The following is a 24,050-nucleotide window of genomic DNA, read 5'->3' as shown; positions in this document are numbered from 1 at the left end:
TACAGACCTCCAAGCTTCATATGGCCTTCAGATTAGCTCGTCTGCCTTGACATGTGCATAGAGGGCTTCATGGAAAAGGTTTTCATGGCTAAGGAGCTGCAGCCAAGCCTTACATTACCAAACACAAGTGTCAGATGCAATGCTGTAAAGCACGGTACCACTGGACTCTAGAGCATTGGAGACACGTTCTCTGTAGTGATGAACGCTTCTCTGTCTGGCAGTCTGATGGATGAGTCTTGGTTTGGTGGTTGCCAGGAGACGGTACTTGTCTGACTGCATTGTGTCAAGTGTAAAGTTTAGTAGAGGGGGGGAATATGGTGTGGGGACTGTGAGCCAGGACTTCTCATCCAACATCAGTGTCTGACCTCACAAATGTGCCTCTGGGAGAATGTCCAAAAATTCCCATAAGCCTTCCCTGAAGAGTTGAAGCTGTTACAGCCCGGCCGATATCACATTAGACGCACACATTTTCATGTGCATGTGTCAGAAGCAAACAGATGTATGCAAAATAGTCTAGACCTGGTGCAATGATGCTGGAGAGTTTGGAGCGTCTTAATACTGCAGATATAAACTGTGAGTTCACCCCATAAAAACAGCTAAACGTTATGACTGCACGTGTCACAGAGCATCATTTTAGATCCTCAGCATCCTTTACATGTTGAATTCCAGATGCTTCCATTTCAGATTTCTCCCCACAGGTAGCACTAATAGAGCGACACTCTCATTTGTCATATCCACTTTTTATTTTAAACAAAGTCTAACCCAGGAAGTCATCTCATTTCTCTTTAATATTTTCTTCAGTTCAATTAGTCTACTGTCATTACAAGGAAAGTCTTACCTTGATATATTACTGTCACACAGTCCTGGCTCATGCCCTCGTCACCTCTCGTTTGAATTATTGTAATTATTGTAATTTTCTTTGGACCACCAAAACAGAAAACCCTGCAATCGTCTCCAAATGGGACAGAACTGCAGCAAGAGTCATCGGCTGCACCCAGTTTGCTGACCACATTACAGCTACTCTCATCAGCTTCACTGGATCCCGATTCCTCAACACCAATATTGGTCTTCTTTTTAATTTTGTGTTGCACAGGGCCCTTGAGTACTTTAAAAGGCACCAAAAAATAAAAAGTATTATTATTATTATTACTCCAAGCCACTGGTAACATCTTTGCCACTAAGACGGCTCTCAAACTGACCTCCAGCTCTCTACATCGTTCTTGCTGGTTCAGAATAAAGACAAAAGTCCAAAAATTAGACCATCTTTCTTCTTTTGCACTATTTACACCTTAGAAACCATCAGATGGGTCCGATTTGAGACCTCGGAGCCTTATGTTTGACACTGCAGCTGCGGAATCTCACACAGCTGGACACATCTGAGATTCTCCCTCTAATAGTGAGCATTACTACCTTGATAATACCTTGACATGACTCTTGTTACGAGATGCTGTTATATACACTAGAAGTGAGCTTCTGTGGCACTTTTTACTCTATATTAAAGCTGCTGTGATGCATCCTTGATGGCTCCAACACAGGTGACGCCAACATTCAGAGTTCAAACTGGCCTCTCTAAACATGCAAACCCTAAGCGTGCTCCAGGCAATGAGTGCTCTGCAGCAATGGCGAGTCTCTCACCTCCCCGGCACTGTGGCTGCGCTGGCGGCTCAGATGCTGGCGGTGGGCCAGCAGCCCGGTGGAGCGAGAACTCTGGAGGGGCAGCCGCGGGTCGATGAAGGTCGTGGAGCGACAGTTATGATCCACGAAGAAAGGCTGAGGGTTGAGGCGCACATAAACTAATCAGAAAATGTCACACGCAGCGCAGTGAAGGTGAAAACGGGCGTCATTGCGTGGCATACCTTCCCAGTGTGGTCGTGCTTCATCTCCCAGCCCCGGGGAAGCTCCAGCTGCTTATTGGAGAACATGTTGAGGAAGGTGACGAGGTCGCGGTTGTGCTGGTAGCGCTCGAAGAAGTGAGTGTCTCGACGCACCTTGCTGATCATGTGCTTCAGGCAGGTGTTGCTCGTAAACATGCGATAGGCACTCTGAGGGGAGGTCATCAGGAAGCGACAGGAGAACCAATGAGAGAAACAAGAGTGGGGTTATTTCAGTGGTATGATGCTATTTTCCTTTTTTATCTGAGACATACTGTTATTCAGGGTTTTTCCTACATGATTAGTGCAGTATCAGTACATCAGGTTTGAAAATAACAGTGTACATGGAGTTGAATGTGGAGTTTTCTAACAGCTCAAGCAGTTAAAAAGCAGAAGTTATAAAGATCTTTATGTTGTATAAGAGGAAGAAGAAACAGATTAAACTAACGTCAACACATCACATGGAGCTAAAGGGGGCAGACTATAAGAGTCTCAATATCCCTAATATTAGTGACTACCCTGACAGAGGTCCCTTATGACCCCAGCCAAATATGTCAATGTGCTGATGTGATATTTGGAGTTCTTTATAGATCCTGGCCCATTTCTTAAAATACTACACTTATAATTTCTTCTTTCTAATCACTTTATTGTGATGTTGTGCAGGGAAGTATGACTAACTGAATGAGAACAGAGTGTGCGTAATTCCCAACATCTCCACTCCAGATGTTTGCTCAGATTTAGTTTGAAGCATGGAAGAAAGAAAAGATGAAAAACAGCCTGACTCTGATGACCTCATTGTAACGTGTTGTTGATCACTTGTCACTGATGCTGGCATACATATACAGAAGAAAAGAAAACGATCTGTAACAAGTAACAGGTGACGATGTAATCTGTCAACTACTAGTTTCTGAAACTAGGATAGCTAAGCAGAAACATGAGCCTAAATGGTTTTTGGTGACCTTGCGTATGTTAGATCTGCTCTACAGGTGTGTTGGACTGACAGGGTTTGAATGCAGCACGGTGAAGAAGTCGGGGCTGCACAGGAACTTGGCGCTGGGCGACTGGAGCAGCAGGGAGAGACGCGAGCGGCCGCTGGAGTGCGCGACGCCGCTTTCTCGTCTGTATTCTGAAACAGAAACGACATCCAGTCAAAGCCCGAGACACCAACCAAACCGACCACAGCAGCTTATGTCAGGAAAACACGCTCTAATAGCACGTGCTGAGTTTAAAGACAGTTAGTAATCACACGTCTACAACTCTGCATGAGTGATATGACAAAGAAAGCTGCTCTTCTCACATCTCTTCATAACAAATAACAGTATCATGGCTACCAGTAGCAGTTCTGAGGATGAATCATCTTCCAGAGGTGACTCATTTAATTGCACAAATGTTTCCTCGTAAAATCTCTCGTCAATGAAACCTTTAATTACTGCATTTGTCTGTGAGATGAACTAACCAGAAATGGAGTGTGGCATCAGTTCGCTTTCAGGTTCAGGAACCAGGTCGACGGAGCTTTCCTCTGACCGATCGCTGTTGGTGATGGTCCTCCTGATGCTCTGATATCTGTCATCAAACAGTGACTTTAGCTTTTCAGTTGCTCCCCAAAGGAAGCAAAGACAATGAAGCATGCATAAGCTTTCTTCTTCTGAAAGTGTGAGAACTTCTGTTTATTCACAGGTACATTAGCTTAAAAACAGGCAGATTATAAAAAACAAAAACAAAGAGATATCTGCAGGTCTCACCAACATACACAGATCGGTCTCACTGTTTTATTTAGAACCCACTTTCTATTTAAAGATAGGAACCCTTGGCTTAATCAAGGATTTGCACCACTTCACACCACTGGACACTTCCAGATGCTTCAGGTTACCTGTTATCTGTTACCTCAAAGCTAAAAAGACCAAAACAGTGGACCGTCTGGAAAATATTTCTTCCATTAGGAAAATATGTTTCTGAAAACATCTGGATCTCTTTTACTTTAGATCAACAACAAGTGATTAAAAACGTCTGTGGGAGTTTCTAGAGACAGAAATCTGAAGCTTGGTCACCCATTAAACATCTACAAAGGTGTTCAAGGAGCTTTCAGGCCTTGGTTCAGTAGTTAACAGTGTCACATGTCAATCAGTGGCATCCTGTACTCTTACTGATAATTACTTGTATCACTCACCGCAATTTAAGAAGAGGTTAACTCAGGACCCACCCACTTTTGCATCTGTATGCCATTGACTTTTTGTGTTATCTGCATTAGACGTTAATTTCTTGAGTTAAACTACAGTTACTTGGGGGGTAAACTGATTTCTTTAACGTTATCTAGATCCCGGTCCTCCTTAAGCTCCCAGTCCTCGGAGAAAGTTCATGATTTCTCCCCTCAAAGCCCACCTGCGGTTCAGCTGCTCCATCTGCTGAATGGAGTTGGAGCGGGTCAGGCCCTGTGGGGCAGGAGGTCCGGTGGGCCGCTGCCACGTGGTGGTCCTGTTGACGTGGTCCACAAAGAAAATCCTCCCATGGCTGTCGATCCGGGCCTCCCAGTCTGAGAGGCAGTTAAAAATGGAGATAAAGCAGGTGTTTAATGGCTTGAACTGAATGTAACTGTTGAAAGTAACACACTTCAGGAATTTAATTTTTAATCTGAAATGAGGAAAATGGATAAATGTGTGTTTACGTCGGGAATCACTGCATCCATGATGTCATTCTGTGGCTGATTTGGGGTTTCAAAGTGTTTGTCAGGCTGACTCAGTGCGACGCATGTGAACAACAGATGTGGACACGGGACGGTCGTGTGAATAGAAACACACACTGCCGCACACTGAACAGTACAGGGCATGCAGACACACACACACTCACTGGGAGGCAGAGGCTCGTCCACACGTTGGTATCGGTGGATGTCGTGACGCACAGAAGGAAGTGAACGCACAGGATGTCCATTAACGTGAGCACCTGAGCACAGGAAACACACAGCACACAGAGGGAACTTTGTTTTAACTCGGGATGAAAATGTCATGGGTTGTAATGTCCAACAAAAACTGTGGTGACCGACTTTTGGAGATTTGTGTAAACGGTACTACCTTCCTCTCCTTCTGTTTCTGTGGTAACTTGTTCTGAATCTGCAGACCCCGCCTCCTCAGATGGCTTTGCCTCGCCTTCCTGTTGTTCAGCCACGCCCCCTGCAGCCTGCAGACTCAGCCTCCTCACGCTGATCTCCTCCACCTCCTGTTGCTCGCTAGTTGGTGGCGGCGGCGGTGCTTCAGCTTCAGCAGCGGCACCTTGCCCTTCACCATCTACAGCCTGATTGGTCGGCGGTGCAGCAGAGTCTATGTCTCCCCCTGGATCTATGGCGGTCTCTGCTCCCTCCTCTGCTTCCTAGAAAATATAAGCGTTTAAAGAGATGGCAAAATAATCACAAAATCATTCAGTCACATATATACAGATATGAAAGGAGTCCATATCTCACGGCATGAGGCAGAGCTGGCTCCGTAACCAGGGCAACAAAAGTTTGACTCCATGCAAATATGTGTCAGTGTGTAGGCGTCGCATCTCAAAAAGAAACAATCATGGAAGATTTGTGATAAAAATTCAGTGGAAAATGGAAACAGATCACTGGTTCCCACTCACAGTCTGTTCCCAGAACATCTCTATAGGGACAATACAAGACAGACAAAAGACCTCCATGAGCCTGTGTACAGCATTAGCCCACCACACGACAGTGAAAGCAGGGTGGCAGTGGTGCATTAGATCTCTGTGTCCTTTAATAAAAGAACTAGAACCACAAGATCCTGCTGTTCTGTTTGAGCACTGCGGGAAAACTAATGGCACTTGGGCTGCACATTAAAAATGAAACAAATGGAGAAACTCTTCTTCAGAGGATTTAACCACAGTGGCATATTGTCATATCTGACATATATGTTCATATTCTGATGTGCTTTGGCTAAGCCTCAATGATCGAGGTGTGGCTCTGACGAGAAGCCAAGAACACTGCACGTCAGAGATGGGGCCAGCACATGCTGCTTATCTTCGTTTTTTTATTCTAAATGAGACTGAATTTACAAAATAACTGGGACCGTGAACTCTTTAAGAAAGTGTTTGCTGTGGTTATAGTGCAAGCCAGCCAAAGGATCATCTTCCCATACGCTTCTTTTTAAAAGAAGAGGTGTCGCCCCCTGCTGGGGGACAAAGGCACTTCCTTGCTTAATTTTTCAGACACTCGGTGAACTTTACTTAGTAATTAATTAAATGTACAGCAGACTTTCCACACTTACCAGCTGTCCACTCTAAAAGTGTGGGAGTGTTAAAAACTGCAGTTCCTTGAATGGCCACTGGAGGCTGGCTCCAAATGTGACTCAGTCCTTATAGACTGCTGTGTTAAAATGTCAGATTTTACAGCAGAAATAAACACATTTAACTAGAATCTAAATTTAGAGTTTAATTACAAGAGGACTGTGCTTTTAGTTTTCTTAGATGCACTAGCAGATATGTCCATCAGTGTGCCATATCCATCCAGTATTTGGACGCAGGACGCAAACCAAGCTTACTGGGGTTTCATCTGGATATGGACAGTCCTGGCTGCTAAAAACTTGGCAATGACCACAAATTATAACAGGACGTGGCAAAAAAGTCTACACTTCCAATTGCAATTGAGATCATAAAGTCATCAGCAGTGTGAAAAGCTGAGTAAGTTTCTCATATACTTTTAGCTAGCAAGTTAACTTCTTTTGCTCCCCGATGGCAGATTTAGGCAGTGACACTGTGTTTGTGTGTGAAGTGCATCTAAATTCAACAAATACTTCTGGTGTTTGGAATGAATAACTTTTTGTGTTTTAATGTTTTTGCAGGAATGGTTCAAACAAAGCAGTAAATTTTGCTCCCGTGAACGCACCACAGCGGTGGTCAGTGTGACTGGACAGCTGTCTGAAGATGAGAAGACCGTCTGGGGGGCTGTTGCCATTGAGCAGCTATCGATCTCTGATAAGGGCTCCTCGCCAGCCATCCTTCCTTGCTCAGGAGCGTCTCCACCTTCTGACAAAGCATCATGGGACGCAGCCTCTGTGAATGGAACCTCTTCCACTTCAAGAAAAACATCCTGCTCCAAAACATCCTCTAAGTCCGTGCCAGCAACGGCCTCTGCGGCAGCCTGGGCCTCGGGGGCTGTGTCTTCTGCCTTAGCACCTCCACCCACTGGCCCCGCCTCCAACACAGACCCCACCGGTCGCTCAGGCTCCTGCTGCCCCTCAGTGTCGTCTTCATCAGTACCACGGGCATCAGGAGGCTCTCCGTTCATTAGCAGCGGCGACAGGGGTACCGGAGTGATGTCATTGGCTCCGGATCTTTCTTCATCCTCGTCTGAATCGATATGCAGCATGGCGCTCAGCCTTGTGTGTGTCGGGAAACTAGAGCGCAGTTTAGGTGAGGCGGCACCCAGAGGTCGTTCACCAGGTCCTTTAGGGGCCTCAATAGCATCCAGACTCTCACTGAATGACCCTTGGAGCATTTCATGACCTGCAATGCTTTCAGTATCCCCAAATCTGCCCTCTGCTCCGATGAAAGGCAGCTCCTTTTCCAGACAGGCTGCGGTAGCGCCTTCCCCCGTGCCCTGGGAGCCCTGGGAGCCCGTAGGAGAGGGGCCTGCTGAGACCAAGCCTGGAAGGTGATGAGGCAGGTCTTCATCATCAGAAGGAGTCCCTGGAGCTCCATTCAAGGATGAAACACCGATGATGGAGTCAGGAGAGGCACCTACAGCCGGGAGAACATGTTAGTGAAAACAAATTCCAAGAAAGTGTGAAGTCGTGAATATTTAACCACAGCTGAGAGGCAAACTTACCATCCGGTCCTGTCGAGGTGAGCTCAACTTTGAACTGCAGCTGTCCACTAACGTGCTCAGTGGGCAAGCGTCGACACAGAGAGAAACTGACCGGCTGGACTCTGCACAGTTAAAGAAGCAAAAAAAGAGAGACCTGTGTGTCTTTTACACTGCACACACAGATAAAGTACACATGAAGGTCTGTTTATGTGTGCGTGACTCTATGAGTGAGCTCCTACTCGCCTGTGTCTGCACATTTTCCACCTACCCGGGTATTTTTTCAATGAGCCGCTGCACAGGGATCGTAAGCTGGCCAAGGAAGCGCTTGATGATCGGCCGGCTCTTGGCAAACTTGTCCTTCACTTCAATGTAGAGGATGTCCGTCATCAGGGCCACGAATGTGTATTTCTGCAGAGAGGCAAAAGCATCGATGTGCAAAAAAAGAAAGAGGGAAACACATCATGAGTTTGATGCTAGAAGTATTTCAAAAAGACAGTCTTACTGGAGATTATGGGGTGCAAGCAGAAAACTCAAGGCACTTTATCTTTAGGTTAGCCAAAAGCCAAAAACAGACCAATATCAGTCTGTATTAAATACCAATCCTGGATGCCAGTCTATCAAAACCTGTGGCATGATATAGTCCCCTGTTTTAATATAAATGCATTTAATTAACAGTAGTGCAAAGTAGCATTCAAAAAGAGCTTGAAAAAGTTTAAACGACGTCACCTCTCCATGCCAGACGGGGTTGGTGGTGTTAGCGATGATAGCTGATCGGCGTTCCTGCCCGTGATGGCTGAAGACGGGGAACACGCTCCTCTTCCCTGGGTGGATTGACATCTTCAGGTACGGATCAGGATTAAAAAACATCCCCTTCTTCAGGCCAGTAGCACGCAGGTCTGCAACAAAACAGATGACGAGAGAGACGAATATCAAAGCAAAGGATTGTTCTCGCTCCTTTGCTTGTGCGCGGCTTGACCTGCAGATGCATCATGGCTAACAAAGGCGAGTGGTTTGGGTAAGTGAGGTGGACATCCCATTCTTTTAAACTAATTAAACTGAACCTGATATCATCATTGGGAAACTGATAAAAACTTCAGAGTCTCTCTGGTGGGGAAAAAAACCCTTCAATACCAAGGCCTCTGTGTTTACTCGAGTTTACTCTAGTGTTTCCCAAAGGGACTGTAAGACACAGATGAAGATAAGATGGATCACTCCGTTAAAATCCAAGCATCTGTTCTGGGATTTATGGTGTGGCTCTTCCAGATTTGGAAATATTTGCAAAGAGGCATTTAGCAAAACTGCTAAACTCACCCGTCAAAGTGAAGCTGATCAGTTTACGAGGATGTTCGACTCCGACCTGCTCAGCCAGCCCCTCCACCTGAGATAGAAGAGACAACATCACACTTTAGATGCTATAAAACACATGGAGCACATATTTTCCAAGGACCACAAACACACACACACGTCCTACTGAATTCACAGGAATTTAAATCATAACTGTGGACACGACTTTGAAGGTTGAGGGAATAAATTAGAACTGAACGCAGACAGCAGTGCATCAGCGAGGAGCCAAATCTCAGCATTTATGTGGGATTGATTACGGTCACAGACGACTCAATATTGAGTCATCAATCAACTGAAAAGTATGAAACATGCCATATAAACCACCGTGAGGCTCCATTATTGAGAATGATAAATAACAGGATTTCTTAAGGCAGACAGTGAGCCAATGAAGGCAGTTCATTGTTTGATAGCTCAACGTGCAGAAACGTGAAATAAATGGCTTCAAAATCAGTCCTGCATACTGAAATATCCAAAAACCACCCACATCTGCTATTTTCAGAAACTGGAGAAGGTCCACGACTCCTGAGTTAAAGCTGATCTTCCTTTCAAAGGAGCACTTCCAGGCTTGCTGCTTGCTTTAGGTCATATCCTGGAAGTCCATTCTGACCGCTTCCATCTGAGCATCTGGGATTCTCTCCTGGTGTGTCACAACCATGAGTCTTCAACTCAGGTTTTATTTTAAAAACAGGAAGTGACAAAGAACCACGCCTGGTAAAGAAGGGTAGGTTTCCATTACTGCTGTCAAAAAACTCTCACAGACGATTTCCTACTGACTCAACTTTCATGTCTCCGACTCAGCGATCAAATGGTAGTTTGAGCTCCACAATGTCCAAGCGGAAACATGGTACATCCGGTCAGGAAGGCCGTGGGAACACCATTCAGAGCTGTTAGAGAGGAGTCCTGCTGCAAAATCCTCCTATAAAGATCTCAACTTTGCGCAGCAGCTTTGTCAGAAATTCAAGAGTTCACGTTTAATACAGAGGACGAAATTCAGCACACATACGTACAAATACCAAGAACGGGAATCCCAGGAAAGCATCCACAAATAACAGAAACAGCTGGATGCAGTCCAGAGGTGTTAAAGGATATGAACTTGAAGGGGACATTAATGATATTTAAGTCTGGTTTGTTTTGTTGTTTTATGGTTGGAGCTATTACAATCACGATAATCATAACCAGCTATCCCCACCATATTCCAGACTTCACATGTATAAATCTCAGAGTGATTGATCAGTGCGATCCCTCCCTCACACACCAGGACTGCTGGGTTCTTCACAGTGATGCACGGGGTCGTGGCTCTCAGGGCTCCGCTCACTCCGTGGTAGTACTTGAAACAGATCTTTGTCTCAGCTGCAGAGGAAGCAAAAAAGAGTTACAGCCCTTTAAAAACATCACATGGAAAAATCTTTAAAGCTCAGCTGCACCTGGAGGTTCATTCTAAATGTTCTCCTTTGATTTGGAGGTAATTTTTACACTCAGTGAGGTCTAAATCATCACTGGCGGCCATTTAGATCATTTTAAATATTTTATAGCAAGAACTGCAAGAAGTGCAGAGATACTTTTCAATAACCAACTTACGCTCCATAAAGTAGGGCCCGGGCTCGAGCCTCCACACGATCTGACCCTTCTGGGTGCCATTCACCCCTCTGTTCTTGCAGTCCCACACGTTGGATGGACTGGTTTCATCTGCAGGAGGGTAAATGTGTTAGTTCACTCTTGCTTTAGACACATCCGGCTCTTGCAGCATTTATTTTTAGACCAAAGAATGTGAGTTAAATCAAACAGCATGCTCTGCATTGTGCCGCTGCAGTGCAAAACTGTTCTGCCTTTCAGCGTGTTTAGTCTGCGGACTCTGTCTTCCAAAACACAAGTTTGCCTTTAATCAGTGAAATCCATTCCCAAAATAGCCTCCCTGTAACCTCCAAACAGAAGGACAAACTCCAAACTTCCTCTGAGTTAAAAACGGGGAGGGGGAATTCCGCTGTACGTAGCACTTTTGCGCACAGATTAATGAAGCACCAAACTCAGCTGACTGGTGGAAGTGTGTGTGTGAGCATGCCAGTGTGTCTGAAGGGGAGGCAAGGAGGGGAGGGCAGGTAGCTTATCATTGAATGTCTGCTTAGTCAAGGAAAGTGGTGTCTCCTCTGGGGTATAAGACCCCGGAGAAGGTAATGAAGTCCTGGCGGCCTTATGATCGATATGAAGTGACCTGACGCCCCACCGCCCCCAGACAGTTTTACCAACAAGGAAGGAAATGTCTGGAAAATGTAATCAGCTTATCCAGATGGGTTAAGTCTTAGAGGTCAACAGAAATTAAACTGATCGCCTGGTAAACAAGTTAAAACCATCACGAAGTCGAGTCCTTTATAGGAGTAATTTCACGCCGTCCAGAATTTACTGCCGTCTGTTGTGCGGCAGGTTTGTCTGACCTTTCCAAAACCAAAGGCGCCCATTGTTTTCTGAAGCTCATTATCCATCACTAACACAGTCCATCATGCTGATGAACAGCTCTCAGAGTTGGAGTTCTCCCTCAACGTCACTTTGTAATTATCTGGGGTAAAGAGACAACGTTCATTATTTGCTTCAGTGAACAATGAAAAGGCAAATTTATGACCGTGGCAGAGATCCCCGTGTTTAATGTGGTCAGAATATTTTTCAAAAACTATGTTAGAAACAAAAATTTAACTTGAGTTGGAAACTGGGTTCACCATGACGCAGAAGAGACTCATGCATACATCTGACCCTGATTAATGTCCTCGCAGCCCCTGATTAGGAAATTTAACGCCTAAACCACGGGGTGCCAATTTGGAGTATTATATCTGTGCACCCAGATGAAGGTAACAGTCTGGCTTATTATGAGCTGCCGTGCAGCAGGTTAACATTATCATTAGGCAGTAATTTCACACTAACTTTGCTCCAAAAGGGCATTTGACTGCTGTATCCTGAGCAAAATTTGGCTTATGAGGTAAAATATTCTGTATATTTGCACAGATTCTAGCCTGCTATGTCTTAAAAGACGTGCAAGAGTGGGATACTTTTTAATGGTTACCTGTGTGTGCACCTGATGTGTGTGCTGGATCACGGTGCAATTTTGGATGTTTATACTTACAGCTTATTATTAGGCCCACACACACACACACACACACACACATCAGCAACCAGCAACTTCAAGCTTCGCTTCTGTGCACTTTTTAATATTTGTGCTAAATACCTCAGCACCATTAGAAATACTCCATTTCCCATAAGCCCCATACCAGCCATGTGTGCACAGCCAATAAAAATAGCTTGAAAGAGGGGGTTAAGAAGCTGAGATCACAGCAGTGTGTAAACACGCATGGTGGACAGTACACCACACTTAGATTTTTCAGACATAAAAAAATAAGAATAAGAATCTGCTTTCAATCACAGAGCAGCAGATCTCTTTTGGATCTTTACTACGTGATCAAAACAGAGTGGACTGATCACCGGTGTGCTGGTTTCACACTCTGATTCCTGTATTAGCTTTCACCATCGTGGACAGATCTACGTGAGCCCGATAGCCCTCTTCAGCACTCAGGTCGACGGATTTCCTCCCTGTCAGATTCCTGTCTCTAAGCAGGATTAGCGGACATTATTGGAGACCACCCGGCTCGTGCATGCTTTGTGATGGTGTGTGTGTTATCGTACACCGAGGCAGAGCCGTGACACGTTGACTCAGCCTCCAGGCCCGGTGTAAAGTCTCAACAGCTAATGTTTCAGTATTGACTCGCTGCTGGAAGCTCCTGCACGAGACTCTGCACCAAGCTATCGACAGATTTCGATAACAAAACATCAGGATCAGCCGAAAAGCTTCGAGGACACGCAGGGTCAAGTCAGCTCTGAATGACGGCGAGCTGCCAAAGAGTTCAGCAAAACAGATTCAGTGGTAAAAATACACGTAAAAGTTAAAGTGACTGGGAAAAACAATCATTTAGCTGGCGCGTTCTGATAACATACGTGGGAAGTGGGAAGAAATTTATGGAGGCCAATAAAGAAAACACATTTTCTTAACCATAAGTCAAAATTTTAGTTTATTATCTCAAAATTTAGAGCTAGTTATCGACCTATCGAAACGTCCAGAGCAATCAAACTGTAGATTTGAGTGTTATAGTCTAATTTAGTTTCCTTTCAGTGGTATATTAGTTTTTTATACTTTTGCCAAATTCTTAAATATAAAGACAACAATTTGAACAGCTAAACTAACTCTGGATTAGACTCTGAGTTTCTACGCCCTGTATTTGCTAAATCCAGCATACCCTGAAAGCTGAGGACTCTTTCTGCAGAAAAACATCTGAGGCGAGTGGGGTCTGTAACAGCCAACCAATATGTGACACCCACATTGATAGCCTTTACCTTTATGGACTGTCAGAGTTACAGAGTCACTAGCAATGGATTTGACATATATTGACATATAATGCCACCACCTCTTCTATCCACCCTTCCAGGTCTATATTGGGTATTAGCAGTACTTTTAACAATGGAAAGCAGAAAGCCAGGCGTGTTTTACTTTTAAAATCAAAGGGAGTAGATTGTATGATGAGCCATCGGGGCTGGCATCACCTAAAAACAGCTACAAAGATGAGCTCAGAAGAGCACAGTGGATAAACAGGTCTGCTACCCCTTGCGTTAACACCAGTGTTGAGCTTATTAATATGCAAAACTTAAGTTCAGTTTAGGCTGCAATGACAGTGCCCTGAGATGAAGACGAACACTATCGAACCGCCAGCCTTCCAATCAGTGGACCTGCTCTACTGTCTGAGCACATACACCTCGCCTCTGCAAAGATATCAGCATTATAACAGCATCAACACTGATCTGAGAGATAAGCTGTCCCAGACGTGTGTCATTTTCAGGTCACCCCATATAAGACTGATTAAATCTGAGAAAAGCTCCCATCTGACCCCCTCAGAATCAGCTGATTGCTTTTCTACAGTAACTTTAGGATATTTAATGAAACCAAGCAAACTTCTGTGCTCAAGCTAAGTGTAATATTTTAGAGTTACAGAAATGTAATCTTTTTTTTCTCTCCAGGATATGTCGTAAGTAGAGCAGGGCGATATGGCCAAAAATATTTATCACGATATATATTTGAAAATTTGCGATAACGATATAACCGACGATATAATTGATGCGAGACAAAATACAACTCCACAACATTACTAGCGCAAAAAGACAACCTTCCATTTATTTTCACTTAAACAAGAAGCTGGTTTTTATGTACATTAAAGCTTTATAAAAATGTAACAGTGCAAATGCAAATTCCTTGCTGAAAGTTTAACCAAAAGGCATTTCCAGTAGAAATGGGCTGACATATCCTGAGCATAACCATGTATAATATCCACTGAAGTTAAAAAGAGGTGCTTTGCAACATTAAACTGCAGTGTGCAGTACGTGTTTTTCGGACCATAAGGTGCACGGGATTATAAGGCACATTAAGCGAAACAAAGCAGTCAGATAAATCAAACTTTATTAAACTCATTCTTCTTGCTTCCTCCACTTCTGTACCATTGATTCATTAATGTTGAATTCTCTGGCAGCTGCTCTATTCCCATGTTGTTGCAGTCTATTAATGACTAACCTCATATTGTGGATGGATTATCTCAGTTGTTCTCCTGACTGAAGTTTGGTCCGTTTACAACATCCTGCCATGCGATTGCATTTGTCTCTAACCATGAGGAACCTTCACGTTAACTTTTATAAGTGGAAAAGTGTTAGTGTTTGTCCTCCAGCTTCACTGTTTATGTTATGCTAACATAGCTGTGTCGCTAGCGATCACGTAGCACATCATTATATACCAGCTAGCCCAACTTCAGTAGCCCTACAAACGTCACTGCTGTTTAGTTTCCTGTCTTCATTTATGTTGCAAGTGATAGCAGAGGTGTACGTTTGATTTTTTTCAGAAATCTCTCAGTCAGAACATGCTATATCATGCTTAGGTAACTAGCGAAACTAGCGAGCTAACTTCCGCTAGCTTCCTGCTAACGTCTAACTCCGTTAAATGTAATAACTTTAGTTTTCATGGATGCCTGGAAGTTAAACTTCATAGTTACACCTGGTAAAGCAGCAATGCTGATCGTTTTATTAAAGATGAAAGAATTTAGACAGTTTTTAACTCTAAGTGATGCTGCAGTGTTGTTTGACCTGAAGCATACGGAGTTTAGGACCCAGATTACTCCCAGATTTAAGAGCATCTTAGTCCGACAAATATGACAATAACAACGGCCGCTTGCATGTTCTGCAAAAAAAATGTGCTTTGTCGTGTATCTGACGGACAAACACCAAACCAGTTCCACATCACTGAAGTTGCACCATTTTTACAAACCAATTCTGGTTCATCTGTTTCACTCAACAATCGGCCATGTGCGTATGAAAACAAAGGCACTGCGCATGCGCGTTTTACTCCCATTCTATCGCGATATTTCATTTTCCTATCGTTGCCTAACATTATACCGGTATTACCGTGAACGGTATAATATGGCCCAGCCCTAGTCGTAAGTATAGGAGATAAGTCCACATGACATTTTCAATTTATGATCCATTTTACACACACAACAGAATTCACAATCTGAAGCCAAATCCGTTTTTTTCGCACATTTTTTATTTATAAGCAGTTCTGAGCATCAACATTTTGTGATCTAACATAGTTTGAATGAAATGCCCCAGTTTAATGTCTCTGATGAGCAGAAAAAATCACTGGTAGCCTGGATGATTGATTGGTTTTCTCATAATTTAGTGGAGAAAACTTTAAAAAGTGCATTTTGTGTAAATTTTCAAGGCTTGTATCACTGTGTTGGATAGGCGGCTTTATTAAACAGCTTTTTTACTACCTATGTTTAGATACCAGGATCATCGCCTTGCTGCATTTCCTTCTGAATCCAATAATTTTCTAATGTAGCCATATTGTAATGTTTCTTAATGTGCTGGGAGGCACTGACTTGAGATTTGACACAAATTAAAGTTCCTTTACTTGCCATTGCATCATCTTACCGATGTGGTACAGCCCGATCCAGTCTGTAGCATCCACTTCCTCCTTTATGTCCCAGGATATGACGAGGTTCTGGCCACGGTTCAGCGTGTACTCCAGAGTGGACGCTGTCAACGAGGACCGGCTCTGGGATGTCACCAGGTCAGTGTCGCTGTTTGCCCGCGGAAGCCCGATGGGGCTGCTCACCACGGACACGGTATCTACAGCCGCCCCGCCCCTCTCCGCCAGAGTCCGCAGGTTCTCCGGGCTGAGGGTGTGCCGGAGATGCGGGCTGCGCCTTCGTGGGGCCGACAGGTGTTCGCGGCCCCCAACGGACAGGTTGGGTGGATTGTGGGAACGGGTCCTGGGTGGCAGGACCGCTGTGGCGAGGGAAGGACGCATGTTGGCAACAAGTGAAAGCAGTTAATGAGTAGAGCCGAGAAGTAGAGGCAGAGATGAGCTTCTTATTGAGCCGGACGGTCACCAAAGCGATGACACATGTTTCTGATTTATCTGCCTCTTGTCTAGAAGTGATGTGTGGGTTCCTGATCCACAAAGCTGTGCATTTTCATCCGTTTTCGTCCCTTAATGAAGCTAAACAGTCGACTCTTTACTTAGTTCATGTTATCCAGTGGCATTAAGAACCTGAGGATGGAGAAAGAAAAGAAAGACAGACAAAACTCAGTGAGCTACAAAATTGCTCCGGCACAACAAAAGCAGTGATTGCACGGCGCGAACTGCAATCAACAAATGGCTGAACAAACATCCGTCACCGGAGCGGCTGTTTGCTGTCAAAGAAGCCGTCACAGACACAAGTAACCCGGCACCTTCCTCTTCCAACATCACCATTCCAACACTCATTTTAAGTTTTCTTTCATTAATTTAATGCACTATTTACTTCTTTGAATGATGAACGATGCGTACCGTGTGTTCGCTCTCTCTGCTAGAAACACTCAGCCCACATGAGGAGAAGAGCAGGCTGAAATGATCTCATTTGGAATGCATTATCTCTACGAGACCGCTGGAAAAGGAAATCTTTAAAACAGCACACACACACACACACACACACACACACACACACACACACGTGTCTACAACAAGGTTTCAGTCAGTGTAGGCTGCCTCAGTAAAAGAAAGGAGAGAGGCGACAAGCAGCTGTATCTGCCTCCCAGGAAGCTCTTCAATCAGCAGATGCCAGTTTGGGAAGTGTCTTGGGAGCGCTGTCAGAGTCTCAACCACAGCCATTTTGTTTTTAAAGAAAGGATGCCATGTGACTTCAGAGTCTAGCCAGGGGGAGGCTGGTATCAGTTAGACTGAGGAGCATTAGCGGTAAATGTGTGTGTGTTTCTTTTCTTAAGGGCAGAAAAGGTTTGGTAATATTTAGCTAACGCATGCCTGGTGCAGTCACTGGAAAATAATGTGGGCTGCAGTCTCAGCTAAGCTTGATATCTGTGGTATTTGAAGTATGCCTCAAGAACCGAGCCGCTGGTAACATTTTAAAACTGTCAGCTCGTCTGCAGACCTCAAAGTAGGTTGTCAGACTAATGGTATTAAAAAAAAAAACAAGAATCACTAGATGGTCTGAGCTTCATTTTATCTTATGATAAGTCACTGCAGCCTGCTAGGGTTACAGGTAGGACGTCTCTTATTTGTGACACTCAAACAAAAACTATGTCTATGAGATTTAATTTGAAAGGTAACACCTTTTGGCTTAAAATCAAAACCTAACTCCAGCTGCAGAAAGGATGCGGGTGACCTGGTGGAGGTCAAAGAAATGAAACCGAGTCTCCAGAAGTAACTTAATCTGCCAACCAGGTCTACAACTCACTGCTTGCTCTTTAATCTGGACCAAAAAATAAAAATGACTGTAAAGAACTATGGAGAAAAATAAATAAATAAACGACTTAGTAAATAATTATGCCATTAAATGCACCCCAAAATTTAAATAAATGTAGGCTATTACATTAAAAAAATAGATAGATAGATACATTGACATTTCAGTTCTTTACCTTTGCAGTCTTAACTTCCACCCAAATGTACATGCATATTATTGGATAATCACCACGCTTTTATTCTGAAAGTTTGGTTAATGACTAATAATAACTAGCTAATAAATAGCTTGCAACGGTCCTATCTAACATTTTCCCTACTGGTTAGTTCGCTGACCAGGCTGCCCCTATGGTGGCCCATGCAGCTGCTTGCCCGGCTCCATCGTCTTAAAGGATCACTCTAACCTGAACCTCACCTAAGTTACCTGCTGGAGTTCAGCACAATGAAGCTGGGAACTCATCTGAGTTACGTATTTGTCACAAAGTTCATGGCATAAATTAAAGTACAAACAGCACTATCTAATTCTATGTTGGTCTTATTTCACGGTGCACATAGATGCATTCACACATATGTATGAGTAACACCCCTCACCTGAAAGACAAATCATATCTGTAGTAAAAACTAGAGGTGGGCGGATCGATCCAAATATCTGCTCTCCCCTATATAAAGCTCCTGATATAGGCTAAAAGTTTTGGTATCAGCGTATGTTTTCTGGTTTTTCATTTGGCACTGTGAAATCAGCTTTGCTCCATGTCACTATGTCAGCGATTTAAAATAACTTTTAATAAAACAGTTTATCTTTAAGCACTGGGACAATCATTTTGTTTTAGTGTATCGAGAATCACGTAATTCTACTTGTATTTTGGTATTGTGATATTCCTAAATATTATGTAATTGTTTGTTAAACTGTTTAGTTAACTATGAAGTCAACAGTAATAGTAAAGTTATTTGATTTTTGTATTTATGGATTTTTTTTTTAAAGTTTATTTGTAATCTTGGCAGTTTTGGTCCTCCATATAGGAGCACAGAAAAAGGGTGTTTGAGTTTTTTTACCATCCCAATTATGTTGAAATATTCCTTAAACATTGATTTTAGTGTGTTTTTTCCAGCCATACGCTCTCTCCTTTACTTTGTCTACTTCCATCTTTCTTTGCTGACTAAAAGAATCAAATTGAAAGTGACACTGAGTCTTCACAGTGGGTATAAACCTCACACAGCTGCTATTATAAATGCTTCCTCTTATCAGTAATACCATCTTCCTTTCTGTCTTTCACTACATTCTCATTAGTGTTTCATTTCCACTCAAAGACCATGAGGTAAGCTGAAACTCTTGACCATGCAAAGCAGGAAATCAATCTGAAGGTGATTCATGCGTGTCTCTGAAATATCCCGGGCCTGATGCTGAAATAAGATCTGTTGCATTTGTCATGAGGAAAGCCTGGACGTCCCTGACTCAACGAGATTACCAAGCCCAGATCTCGTACAGGGATTTATGGCAGAATAAAACCTTCATCACAGATGCAGGAATACGTAAATCCAGATCACGTGCTCACATGGCCAAAGTCATATAGCACAAGCAGGGGAGAGAGGTAACATTCATAAGCAAGCAGAGGCATCTTCAGTTAAAAAATAAATAGATATGAAGCTGCTTGGTGGTTATGTAAGCGCTCCTGTGGTCCAATCGGCCCCCTCCTGCAGTTCTTGCCAGGCATTGTCTAACCCCGATGTGTAGCGCGAGACGCCGTGGCTGCTCACTAAAATAGAGAGGATGAGGAGTGCGTGCAGCAGCTCCAAACAGCACAGAACAAACCATGACCTCAGGAGACAGCATTAAGTAATCTGGACCCATTCCAGTGCTTTTTTTCTTTGAAAAGACTCCTGCTTCCCATTATAATCCCGAAGCCCGGCCCTGCACAGTTTGACCTGGATTAGCGATTGATTCTCAGGAAGGTGAATATAGATAAAGCCTTGCATGAGAACCCCAAAATCAAACAGCTTTTCTCAGGGATGATAAATGTCTCAAATGCCGTCATTTGAGCGCTGCTCTGTTATTAGCAGTGTTGGGACTAACGCGTTATTAAGTAACGCGTTACAGTAACTACGTTATTATTGTGGTAACGAGCACGGTAACTAGTTATTATGCCAAAATCAGGAACGCGTTACTCGTTACTGGGATTTAGATAGGGTCGTTACTCGTTACTTCGTGTGGTGGCTATCGCGGAGCTTCCACAGATTCAGTAACATTAGCAAGTGGTGGAGGCAGCAGGTGGATGAAGGAAAAGGGACGCAGAAGGAAAAGAGACCCGAGGCGGCCGCCGGTCCAAGTGTGAACTGAACTTCAGGTAAGAAGTTATGACCTGCAGTCTCTCTGGGTCAGATATGAACCAAGTTTAGGTGGAGTTTATTTTCGTTATTCTGACTTTTTCCGTACTGCGTGCTAGCTAGCATGACGGAGTTTCTACACAGCTGGGTGGTGCTATGAAGTTAATGATGTTGAACCTTATTTTGTTCATAAGTTATTAGAGTTGCCAACCGTCCCGTCTGGTATTCAGAGAAAATATTACGCGTTTCTTATTGAGGTGAAAAGGAACAGTTTGTCCCGTAATTCAGCTACAATGAAAAAGGCACAAAGCTGGAGTTATTCTGTGTCTTTACGCTGCACAGCTGCCTCTTCTTCTCTCATTCTCTCCCCCTCCCTCTCCCGTTTCTACTTCAATCATGAAACTGATCAATGATCAGCTGATCGGCTCTCTTGTTTGTTTATCGCCCACTTTGCGCCGAAAGAGGAAACCAGCGGATGTTGCGCTAAACAACAGCAGCACGTTTAAGCTTGATCAGCTGTTGTTAGAATTTATTTAATATTAATTTCTAGTATCAGCTGATGTTTGCTGGAGCCACAGCTGTAAAAAAAAGCTGCTGGTCATGATATGGTTTGGTTATCTGGTGAGAGGGAAACATGAAGATGAAACCAGGAGATGTCCTTACTGAATCATCAGAGCTGAGCAGGTAATGGAGAAACAGGTTTACCTTTTAGGTGACATGAATGAGTTGAAGGGAAGTTATGAACTGTTTCTGAGAGACAAATAACCCCAGGATCCTTTTTTAGGTAGCTGACAGCTGGTAACTGTGCAGGGGCGGGTCTAGCAAAGTGTGGCCAAGGGGGCATGTAGGGCATTAACAGGGAATGGGGGGCACAAAGAAATACTTTTCTTTCTTATTCTCATTTAAAATGTCTAGCTTTTAAAAAATAATTATCTGAATCTTACAACAAACGATTGATAGATTGATGCATATATACCATCAAAACAGTGTACATCACTGTCACAACAGTGTTTGTTTTCATTCAAAGGCTTTATGATTTTTCCTATAATGGTGGGCCAGTTTCTAGTCAAAATGCCCGGGCCAATTTTCTTTCCCAGTCCAGCCCTGTATGCAGCTCATCTGCAGTCTGGTGTTACCTACATCTTCCTATTCAGAAGGCAGAATTTCTGAGTTCTGAGTACAATCGAAAGCACCACGACTGCAGTTTTTGTGTTGGATGTAAAAGGCGCAGATGACTCTGTGACGTAGGCTAGAATCATGGCAGCAGTCAATGACGGTCCAGGCGTGGGATTTCTCTCGTGGAAATATGCACGTTATCATATCCTTTCTATTGGTAGGTGGCACAGTGCACTTGTGGCAAGTAAGCAAGCTAGAAGACTGGCAACGTTATGGAAGAAACACATTAACAAGAGAATTCTGAGTAAAACCAAAGTTACTTTCCCTAGTAACTAGTTACTTTGAAAGTAACGAGTAACTTGAAGTAACTGAGTTACTTTTGAGAGAAGTAACTAGTAATGTAACTAAGTTACTATTTTAAAGTAACTTACCCAACACTGGTTATTAGGCACTGAATACTTTGTACAGTGCACCGCTGTGCGCTGAATACTAACAGCAGACACATCTGCAGCAGAGGAGGTGATGGAGTGTGCCAGACTCTGCTGGATAGTTGTTTTCTCGCATCCTGTCAAAAAGAGTTTCTTCAGAGAACGCTCCCAAAACCAGATGGCAGGTTTAGGTATTCAGGTATCGCTGTCGTGCCGTTCTTCGTGGCAGGTCGTTTTCAGTGTTGTTTGTGAAGCTGGAAAACTCCAGCGTCCCAAGTGACAGGCATGACTGACAGGCACCATGGAAGCATTATGGCTGTACATCTCCCTTTGCACAGCTCACAGTTCTCTCAACACAAGGCACATGCACCGCTCTACTGCACGCACACCATGAGTTTTCCCCTGGTTAAACAATTAATGAATTTGATCGAGTTTAGTTTAGTTAGATTCTGGATTTACTTTTCTTCTTCTCCAAAGCCTCATGTATCTTATTGTCACAACCACAGTTCAAAAACATACCAGTGAGCCATTTCATTACACTTTCTTTGCCTTTCTTTCATTTAATACTAAAAAGCATGCTTCTGCTGTCAAGACATATCTCCTCACTAACAGTTAAAAGCCTATAAAACTGATCAAAATGGCAGTTTCCAACATGAATCGAGACTCTGACACCTTAAAAACAAAAACCACAAATGTCAGTGTTAGTTGTTTTTTTTTAAATAAAAGCTTTTTTTAATGTCAGGCTGAACATTTTAGTCACTGCCATCTTGCTTTTTTAAAAAAAAAAAGTGATATGCACCTGCCAATCATAAGTTAGGTCCCACCTTAAAGTATACCCTCAAATATTGTCTGTTTTACTTTAAATGGGATCGTATTTTACTGAAAAAACATCATGTTGTTTTAAATAAGACTTAAAACTAGTGACTGAGACCATAAACTCATTAGCAAGACATTTATAGAGCTCATTAAAGAAAGTGAGAAGGAGGCTCATTTTGTCATAGACTCCCATACAATCTGCCTGCTTTCTGGAACCAGAGGAGTCGCCCCCTGCTGGCCATTAGAAATAATGCAGTATAGGGGACTAGAAAAAAAAAGTGGGCACATCTTTTTTCTTCTCCTTTTCCAGAATTCTGAGAAAAAAGTCAGAATTCTGACTTTAATCTCAGAATTCTGAGAAAAAAGTCAAAATTCTGAGATTAAAGTCAGAATTCTAAGATTCTGCACATACCTGCTATAAAACATGCTCTCATATAATTAAACTACATTCTAACAGGCATTCAGAAGCAAACCTCCAGAATAGATTAGCCAGTCATAAAAAATATGGGGTTCTACTCGTCAAGTCCGTGACCTATTAAATTGTACAAAACCTTCTTACATAGTTAAAGTTGTAAAAGAGTCTATTGTAACCCCATTTTTGATCTTTTTCTGAGTTTAAAAAGGAGCTTTGGTTCAAACAGCAAGTAACAGAACAACTTCAAAAAGTGACACTACAGTAAGGGGTAAAGCTGGGGTTGAGCTCTATCTCTACCAAGATTTGCTGTTGCTTTAAACTCTGTTGTTTCACATTATCTCACGTAAGTTACACTGTCCTGCTGCAAATACCCTGCAACAAATGTGTATTAATCCTTCGCTGCAAATACTCCCAAGCAAACGCACCTCTACTCAGTGGGATTAACATTTTCTGAAATCGACAGTGACCATCTGTTACTGAGCAAATTACTAAACCTTTACTTGGCAGTAAGAAAGACACAGATGGATTTAAGGCCAATTCGTGGTCCCACCACATCTGCATTAACCTCTGGGCCTGAAGAATAAAGCTGCCGTTGAAGTGCAGTTCCTCTCATGGCCACTCGAGGCTGCTTAAACATGTTTAAATCCTTGTACAAAAACCAAAAAGTTTTGTTCTCTATAGGAAATGTACCCGTGGATAGATGCTCTGCAGGATCAAAAATTAAGTCCTCCAGAGATCTGCACATTCAACTGTACTTGACTTACTTCTTCATGTTGTGCAGCTAAACCAACTATTTTCTTTCCCCCTCTAAAATGAATACAGTGATTTAAAAACACTTTTTTGGATAAACTGTGGACAACCACCCACTGATTCGTGAAGTCCTGCTGTGAAGCCTCGAGCTGAGCATTTTTATAGTATTTGTGAACGCTAATGGAGATCATAAATTACAAAATGAACATCACGCTGCTTTCAATAAGACTTGGAACTGAAAACTGAGACCATAAAACCATCAGAACATCATAAATTTTTGTTTTCGCAAACACAGGAGTCGCCCCCTGCTGACTTCACTTTTCAGACCTGGAAGTGTGTGCATCTTTTATATACAGTCTATGCACAGCTGTTGCTTCATTTT

The 24,050-nt window shown here is 43.2% G+C and overlaps 1 protein-coding gene across 6 annotated transcripts in view; it reads right to left on the bottom strand.

Annotated features, from left to right (window-relative positions):
• hecw2a (HECT, C2 and WW domain containing E3 ubiquitin protein ligase 2a) overlaps positions 1-24,050 on the bottom strand; it is a 50,260-nt gene that overhangs the window by 21,035 nt on the left and 5,175 nt on the right. For 3 of the 6 annotated variants that reach the window (XM_086266056.1, XM_086266057.1, XM_086266059.1), the window contains exons 2-16: positions 16,015-16,636; positions 10,588-10,695; positions 10,265-10,359; positions 8,977-9,043; positions 8,392-8,561; positions 7,934-8,073; positions 7,687-7,787; positions 6,745-7,598; positions 4,937-5,231; positions 4,716-4,808; positions 4,251-4,401; positions 3,328-3,434; positions 2,873-2,997; positions 1,857-2,042; positions 1,636-1,770 (exon numbers count right to left, since the gene is read on the bottom strand). In XM_086266056.1, the coding sequence (XP_086122182.1) occupies positions 1,636-1,770; positions 1,857-2,042; positions 2,873-2,997; positions 3,328-3,434; positions 4,251-4,401; positions 4,716-4,808; positions 4,937-5,231; positions 6,745-7,598; positions 7,687-7,787; positions 7,934-8,073; positions 8,392-8,561; positions 8,977-9,043; positions 10,265-10,359; positions 10,588-10,695; positions 16,015-16,393 (3,006 nt within the window). In that variant the 5' untranslated portion in view covers positions 16,394-16,636. Of the gene's footprint in view, positions 1-1,635; positions 1,771-1,856; positions 2,043-2,872; positions 2,998-3,327; positions 3,435-4,250; positions 4,402-4,715; positions 4,809-4,936; positions 5,232-6,744; positions 7,599-7,686; positions 7,788-7,933; positions 8,074-8,391; positions 8,562-8,976; positions 9,044-9,493; positions 9,627-10,264; positions 10,360-10,587; positions 10,696-16,014; positions 16,637-16,915; positions 17,077-24,050 lie in introns of those variants that run through there. The other 3 variants (XM_086266058.1, XM_086266060.1, XM_086266061.1) reach the window with 3 other exon arrangements.

Source organism: Aulonocara sp. 'chitande type north' Nkhata Bay, linkage group LG16, assembly GCF_057382095.1.
Source record: "Aulonocara sp. 'chitande type north' Nkhata Bay isolate Kocher_YH1m ecotype deep benthic linkage group LG16, A_spYH_male_GT1.1, whole genome shotgun sequence".
NCBI classification, from domain to species: domain Eukaryota; kingdom Metazoa; phylum Chordata; class Actinopteri; order Cichliformes; family Cichlidae; genus Aulonocara; species Aulonocara sp. 'chitande type north' Nkhata Bay.
The sequence above is the reverse complement of the archived record's forward strand: the minus strand, read 5'-3'. Positions and strand labels throughout refer to the sequence as shown.